General features: G+C 31.6%; 1 protein-coding gene across 2 annotated transcripts; it reads left to right on the top strand.

Moving 5' to 3' along the window:
* Positions 1-3,605: 3,605 nt before the first annotated feature.
* Positions 3,606-6,636, top strand: LOC137807390 (auxin canalization protein (DUF828)). Of its 2 annotated transcripts, none has more exons than XM_068608015.2 (8): positions 3,606-4,050; positions 4,215-4,286; positions 4,370-4,438; positions 4,552-4,909; positions 5,328-5,495; positions 5,623-5,672; positions 6,053-6,101; positions 6,200-6,636. In XM_068608015.2, the coding sequence occupies exons 1-8, from the start codon at positions 3,865-3,867 to the stop codon at positions 6,409-6,411; spliced, it is 1,164 nt and encodes a 387-aa protein (XP_068464116.2). In that variant the 5' UTR covers positions 3,606-3,864; the 3' UTR covers positions 6,412-6,636. The 2 variants fall into 2 exon arrangements, with proteins under 2 accessions (XP_068464116.2, XP_068464117.2); XM_068608016.2 differs by having other exon boundaries at positions 3,784-4,050; positions 4,224-4,286.
* The last annotated feature ends 1,629 nt before the right edge of the window (positions 6,637-8,265 follow it).

Below are 8,265 nucleotides of genomic sequence, written 5' to 3'. Positions count from 1 at the left end.
TACTCATAAGTTTTTATATTTATCATACATCGTGCTAAAGATACAATAAATATATATATAATCCTATTATTAAACGTTAAGATTGATAATATGTGTTTTTTTAGGATGATTTTTAAACATCATTTTCAAAATGTAACTACATAATTTATATTTTAAGAAATTGAGGGGAGACTGATTAAATATTATGTTTCAAGAGGAGGAAAAGATGAGATGGGGAAGGGTTTTAATGGGCGAGGGAAGAAAGAGAAATAAGATTTTAAAACGAATTATTTTTTGTAACTATAATTTCAAATTTCAAAACATATGTAGGAATAAAATTCAGTAATTATGTTGGAATATTTTAAATTCTCTTTTCCTTCTCTATTAATTCTTCTTTTACGGAAACACAATTTAGATGGACAGTTTTTTCTCCTTTCCATTTCCTTCCATAAAAAAAATATGTAAAAAAAAATTACGTTAATTTTCATATACATAAACATAGAATGCAGTAGAAGGCAGTAATTTTAAAAAGCTAATTTAAATGATAAATATAAAACTAGTTTTTAATCCAATAACTCAATTAAAGATTACTGGATCGTACAGTAATTCACAAATTTAACCATTAAATGATATGATGTCCTTTTCATGATTAAAACTTTAGATATTCAAACATTCGTAATTATATGATATCGTTCTAATTATTAAGGTATAACGTGTATCCATATCTTAAAATTTAGTATCCGTTAAAATGAAGTTACTTGATTCTGAAATAAGTGATGGTTGAAATTAAGTTTATCTACATTTTTAACTTTTTACTATTGATTTTGTAAGCTATGTCTCTTTTCTTTTATTTACTCACAATATGAAAATTTTATAGAAGACTATTACATTATTATGTGGTGTCTTTGCCAGATAGAAAACTTTCTGATTAGATTTCAATAAGATCATTTATATATTATCATATATTCCAGTTATTAATTTTTAAATAAATAATTATGAATTCATTTATCCTTTTAAAGTACAATTATTTATTTTACAGAAGTTTAATCCTTATATTTGACATCTTTGCACTGGTGTGAATCTATGTTGGTAGTCCAAATAGTGGGTTATGGGCTTGGATTTGGGTGGTGATCCATGACAAATAAATTAGGTTATGTTTGTTACAACTTTACATAAAGTAGTTTTCTATGTATTTTATTATCAGAAAAGTTGCATATTTTTGTTTTTACAGTTTTTATTCTTATGCTAGAGATGTGTAAGTTTTATTCACATAAGAACGAGGGAAATTATTTTTTAAGCTCTATTATAATTTCACTATTCTTTTATTATTTTGTTTCAATTAATTTTAAACTTAAAAAGTATTTTCGAGAATATAAAAAAATGAACTAAAGATATTTCGAAGTTAAGTAGATATTTTCATTTTTAATCATTTTAAATTCGAGCCAATTTTTTAACAGAATAAAATCTAGACACTGTTTTTTGGTAATAATAGAAAGAGAGTGACAAATAAAAGAGATGAAAGAGGATGATTTGACTGGGAAAAAAAAGAAGGGGAAGATTAAAAAAAAGTGGAACCCACCTTTTTGGCCTTCTGTTTTGGAAAAGAAAGTGAAAAATGATTTATGATGTCACATCATCCACTACACTCCCAAATTTCACCCTATTTTGCTATTCATTTATGTTATGCTTGAGTTTTGCGCTCCTTTTTTTTAACGTTAATAATAATAATATTAATAATTTTAATAACTAATAATATCATTTTTAAAATTAAATTATTTTAAAATTCACTTTATGTCATTGAGTTTTTAATTAAAATTTTAGTTTTAATTTAATAGTTCGTATCGATTTTTATTATCAGTCTTTAATGTGCTCAAATAATTGAGAAAATAGGTAAGTTGTTATCAATTTTTTTTATGTGTTCAATTCCTATTATTAAAATTTTTTTTATTAATAAAGAGGCGAGATTGAATAAAAGAAATAACATAATTAACAAGTAATTAAGCCAAAAAGAATACACTATCTCTACCTAGAAAGTTTGATTTTAAAAAACCACAATCACTTCAATAATGTAAAGAATAGAGTTTGTTATAGAATCAATTTCTCTTTTATTTCCCTTTTAATGTAATTTCATTTTCTGTCTCGCTTCTTTTCACCGTTATCCAAGATGAACATATATCTGGACTCTACATTTTGTCCTTTTTAATAATCAAATAAGTAGGAATGCATTGATCCTAGACGTGTTTGAGGAAGCAGGAGTTAGAAACAATGTTAAAATCTCTAAAGTAAAATGTGTTTGCTTGGTGACACGAACGTAATGAGCAAGAGTTGAAGCAAACCCCCACTAGTGTTTACTTAAATCAAAGATGATAGCTTAGGATAGGTAGCTAAGTGTGAAGGCATATATAGAGTACTGGATTAGCTTTAGAAGGTCTTTTCAAGAGGACGAAAAGTGAATCTTTATCGTTATTATTTAACAAGTAACGTGATCAAGTGTTGAATTATTCTAATGAAAAAAGGTTTAACCCTAATGATGGCAGTTAGTTCCTTTCATTCATGGCAATCATGCATGTCTAGTTTGTATCCATCAAGATTGGCCCACGAGCATGCTGGGTTATAATGCCTCCCCACTTTTCTAGCCTGTTTTACGTGTGGATGCTTATGTGGTGGCCCTGGGGAAAGCACTGGTCCTCTGGCAATTAGCCTTTCATTATTTTATCACCTCAAGATGCATCATGCTTAGCCTTAAGTTTATGGCTTTCATTTAAAGATGCCTAAAAGAAAGGGGCCTCTTCCTCATTCTTTATACTAATCCCACAATCTTCTATTATGGCTACCATGTGTTATCTCTCATTCGAATCTTGGGGACTTGTTTTCTACAATCAAAATCTATAAGCAAAATAACCCTTTCGATATCAGGTAGGTCCTTTAATTTCTATATCATCAATAACTTCACCAAAAGTTGAGTACAATTATATGAACACTAACGCCACTTTCCATCTGTAATATACTATTATTCCATCGTCTCGATATTCCTGCTCCCCAGAAACCTTTCAGTATAACGAGATATTAGTTATTGGACTGTAGTAACTTGTGCCCAAAATATCTCTACATAATCACTTGCTTTGCTTTTGATTCAAATTCCTTACAATTATGATCCATCGCAAGGAAACATACAATACTTTCTGTCCACTTTTGCCATGTCTTATTTCCAAATTTCATTATGTATTGTTATTGTTACTGAATAGGTCGGCACGTTACTCTTTACTTTTCACTCTCGTGTCCTAATAACTTGTTCCTCCTTTTTTTTTGGAAAGTGAAGTTGCAAAATGTTCTCAAAATCAAAATATTGGAAATAATAAATTTTATTAAAATATATTTTGACTTGATATTGGTCAAATTATTTATGACAATGAATTAGATTAGTACGAATATCGAAATTGATTATTATATTAATGTGACATGAACTAAAAGTTCATTGATGACCTTCCAAGGGAGGTTTTGCCACTGTATCATGTATACTGTAGCAAAATTTAATCAAAAGGAAATTAAACATGAGAGTAATTTAATTATAAAAAAAAATCCATAAACTCTTGTTTTTTATTTAAAAGATGATATCAATCTTACTGTGGCAGTGTCGCGGTGGCATGTTCTGTTTAATGGGGTTATTGAGTATACTATACTGCATGTTTAAAAGACACTCCCTTTTACTTTTTTGGTAAGACTAGTGGGGTTTACAAAATCATTATACTGTTATCATGGTGATTTAGCATGTATAAATATGCATGCATGCTTGCTTACATTTATTCATATTTATAAAACCGCGTAGCTGGATTCAACTCATTTCCAAGATATATAGTTTTGGTTGTGAAAATTCATCATATTAGAATGGCTTCCGATTTTAATCTATCCCCTTCAGATGCACATCCCGAGACTATGGATTTCCTTTCACTTGCATGGTGTAACTTCGCTGTGCAAGCCCTGCATCCTGAGCCTCAACATGGATCTCTTGTTCTGCTTGATAATAACTCTATGAAACAATTAGAGCCTGGTAGCCCAAATGCTCATCCTGCGGTTAGTCAAACCATTTCAACTATTACAATACAATATTAATAACTATCTTTCTATTAATTCTCTTGAAATTTTTAATGTTTTTGCATCTTCATCTAACATTATTTGTTGTAATGTTATCCACCTACTCTCTGGTGTTGATTTTTATTTTTTAAATTTTGCACAAGATGGAAAAGAGTGCTAGAATGGATGGTGCAGATTTCAGGTCTTTGCCAGGATGGAAGTCTAACAATGTAAAGGTAAGAAATTACAAGACAGAAACAACTGATTCTTTATTGAGATTCGATCTTTCATGACTAGTTTTTTTTTTTTTTTTTTTCAGTCATGGTTATGGATGCAGCAAGCGATGCATCCAGAATTGAATTACAACAGCTGTTTCCGAAAGAAATGGGTATGCGATCTTATGATCTGTCTCAATATCATTGTTAGAGCTACATGTGTGTATATGTATTATTAGTTCAGTTGTCATTAGTTAGTTTGTTGTGGTTACCACTTACCATGCAGGTGCCATGGAAGCAGATCCTACCACTGAAAAGTGTTTCAATAAAGAAATGGTTTAAGGAAATAAAGATGAAGAAAAAAGAAGGCCAGAGATTGCAAAGAGCAGAGGTGCATGCAGCGATATCAATTGCAGGGGTTGCAGCAGCTTTAGCTGCCATTGCTGCTGAAAATTCGAAAAAGGAATCAAACCAAGACAGAGATGCAGCAGTGGCCTCTGCGGCTGCATTGGTAGCTGCACAGTGTGCAAAAGTAGCTGAAGCAATGGGGGCAAAGAAAGAACAGCTTAGCAGTGTAATTGGCTCAGCCATGAGTGGCACAAGTGCAAGTGATATCTTAACTCTCACTGCCGCAGCTGCAACATGTAATTTCCTTATTCTTAATTTTATTTCATTCAATTTTTTTAAATGCTTTTATGTTATTTGGAGAGGGGAGAGGGTGCAGATGAAAGATTTGGCTACAGATTTTGGAACTAAAAATCTTGTATCGGTGGTGGCAAAAGTGTTGAAATTCCTGTCCCAAAGTGAAATTAGATGGTCCTTGACGTGTCCCTCCCCCCATCAAAAAAGGCACTTTTTTAGGTTCATTTCCTCATGTTTTAAAAATATTTATATGAATAAATTTGTAAGATAAAGTATCACTTCACCCAACAAAAGAAACATGCAATTGAGGGAACTGAAGGAAACATATCTTTCTCATAATTCTGATTTCGTTTTTGGAGTTCATGCACCATACTTTATGTACCATTCTTTGGTGACCAAAACCCTGTTGGCCAACTGCAGCATTAAAAGGAGCAGCCACACTTAAAGTAAGATCAGGTTGCAAGAACAGACTGAATGGTGGAGTTCCTATCTTGCCCCTAGAAGACAGCAATGATATTGATTTTGACTTTGAAAAAGGCAGATCAATTCTTGCACAGGGTGCTGAGTTATATGTAGAAACACCAGAAGGTAATGTTATGACACAAAAAAAGAACTACTCTGCAGTAGCATCCACTTAGCCTTAAAAAGAACTATGAACTATTAAGCATCATGTGATTTTCTAATTTATTCTTATTTCAATTATGTCTCTAAACAGGGAAGTACATGCCGAGATCAGTATCTATAATCCTAAGCAGCGAGGCCAAGGTTTGGACCATATATAATTTTTGTGTGTATCTACTATTATTTGGCTCAATAAGTTTTTCAACTAAAAACATGTCCAGAAAAGTCGCAAAAGCTATTTTACACGGAGTAACCGGCTGAGCTGATAATAATAATAACAGTATAATACATTTGTTAACCCAGAAAAAATTAAAAACACAAAAATCTATTAATTTGTTGAAGTAAACTTATGGTGCTTTTCATTATTGAAACGCACGGAGTACGAATCTTAACGATGAATTTTATGTCAAGAAATTGAGTTCATGATTAACTTAGATATCATGATTAATTCAAATATTACTAATGTAGCTATATATTTTTGTCTCTCTAACTTACGGTGCAATGATCTCCCTCTAAAACTACAGGTTGTAGTTATGATGAGGAAGCATAATCTATTCAAAAGCAAGAAGGAGGGTATGCGCATTTTTTTTTGTTTTTCCTATCATATTCATTTCTTTTACTTTATTTAAACTTAGATCAGAAGGCACAATGACTCCCAACACTGGCTACAGGAATTGTAATGACTCTGCATGCAGAGCTGTACAAAGGTTCAGAAGCAGAGGATGCTGATACATGTTATTTGATTGTCTTGACAACAAGAGGAGGCGTTTTCAAGCTAGACATGGCGGAAGATTACCGTCGTTACAAAACATGGTCCACAACCATCAATCACATGCTGAAGATTTCAGCAGCTTTTGCAAAATATGAGCTTCAATTTTACTGAATAACTGTTATCACCACTTACCATATGTATTCGTTTGCATCTTGTACCCTACATATATTTGTAACTATTACAACATATCGTCCCTACTGTTAAATTCAAATTATCTGTGGTATCTGTCTAAAATAATTTGTACATACGCGCCATGTTATACAAGGGTACTGTCCCTGTATCATATACTTTAATTTGAAAGAACATGGTTAATGAATAATATATTATAAGCCCAAAGTGCATGTCCAAAATCTCATTTGATTATAACTATTAGACACAGTTTGAGTAATATGTGTAAAGAAATAATGTTGTGGGGTGGCACCTTTTCTGGGGACAAGACCAACCGGCTAACTGGTATCTTCTCTGTGGGCTTCAGTATTTCTTTTACCTCAATCCTCATTGTTGTCTGAAGCTCTGTATTTGGGACATAAATCGAACAAGATAAGCTTACTCCTTTATCACTTTTTTTTTGTTAGACAAAAAGGTAAGCCACACCAACTACATGGTCCCCGTGTAACGAGAAAATTAGAGACACGGAGAGCGCGGAATTCCTGTTGGGTAACTCTTATACTCTAACCAAATTCACCTATTTCCCTTTTGTTTTATTAGCTTACATGAATTACATAAAGAGTGCTCATACAAACCGCATCAGAAAATTAGAAAGAGGAATAATTTTTTGCATTACACAATTGATCAAACATTAACATAATTTAATTTAATGTATTTCAATTTGTAATTATCAAAAGTAACATTTTCGTTACATAGTGGAAAGTTATGGGCCTAGCTCGATGCTGGGCCAGGTAACCCGGTGGCCGAGCCACGTAGTGCGAATAAGGAAAATCGACACAGAAGAAAATGGAATCTTGTTCAATCAGCATTAGTGGCTCAATTAAGGAAGAATCAAAACGGTAAATAATGGGGTTATACTCGACTCCATATATTAAAGGAGAGACTTCAAGAGAAAAATAGGTTTTGGTAATTGTCTTAAATGTTCTGGATTTAGGTCGTCCTTTGGCCTAGCTAGAACACAGATAAAAAAAAAATGTTGGAGATCCCACATCGACTAGAGATTAGAGTCTTTCATTGTATATAAGTGGATGCAAACCTTAACTTCACGAGCCGATTTTATGGGGTTGAGTTAGGCTTAAAGTCCACTTCATAATATGATATCAAAATCATTTTGAGTCTATTCTTAGTCCGCTATTGGGCCACCCATAATATATAGTCTCACGCACAAGTTGGCGATCTTGACGTGAGGGTGTGTTTGAAATCCCACATCGACTAGAGATTAGATTCTTTATGACAATTTTTAACGACATTTTCCTGTCCCCATTTTGTTTTATTAGCGTACATGCCTTTGCTAAATGCATCAGCTTTTACCCGTGCATTTGATAGTTCTTATGAAAGTTTACCATGAGATGTTAGATTATAAAATCTCAATTCTATAATTAAAATATAATTATGAATTATTCTCTCCATATCTCAGGCCACCCTAATGGTGTTGGTTTATGGTATAAGTTTGTTTTTTTTCCTATAATCATCCATACGAATTAATCATTACAATTTGTGTCCAGTTGATTATGGCCATTGAGTTAGTGACATATTATATTTAAGAAAAATGCATTATCATCATTTGGATTTTACTTTTTTTCATAAAAATAATTCCTTGTTTTGAATATTAATTATTTTATCTTAAATTTTTAAAAAGATAAATAAATATAACCATTTTTAAGTGAATAAATAAAAATGAATAAAAAATTTGTCTATGATTTTATAATACTATGTAAACATTTATTACCTTTTTTTCTAAATTTCTATTTTAAAAATCATTCTTTCTTAAGGAATAAATTACTACACAAATTACTT

The sequence above is a fragment of the Phaseolus vulgaris genome, chromosome 3, assembly GCF_051622355.1.
Source record: "Phaseolus vulgaris cultivar YP4 chromosome 3, ASM5162235v1, whole genome shotgun sequence".
Lineage (NCBI taxonomy): Eukaryota > Viridiplantae > Streptophyta > Magnoliopsida > Fabales > Fabaceae > Phaseolus > Phaseolus vulgaris.
The sequence above is the reverse complement of the archived record's forward strand: the minus strand, read 5'-3'. Positions and strand labels throughout refer to the sequence as shown.

Coding starts and splice junctions, on each gene's coding strand:
- LOC137807390 (XM_068608015.2), top strand. CDS start 3,865: ATGGCTTCCGATTTTAATCTATCCCCTTCAGATGCACATCCCGAGACT. Junction 4,051..4,214: donor GCCCAAATGCTCATCCTGCG/GTTAGTCAAACC, acceptor ATTTTGCACAAG/ATGGAAAAGAGTGCTAGAAT. Junction 5,673..6,052: donor TCCTAAGCAGCGAGGCCAAG/GTTTGGACCATA, acceptor CTAAAACTACAG/GTTGTAGTTATGATGAGGAA.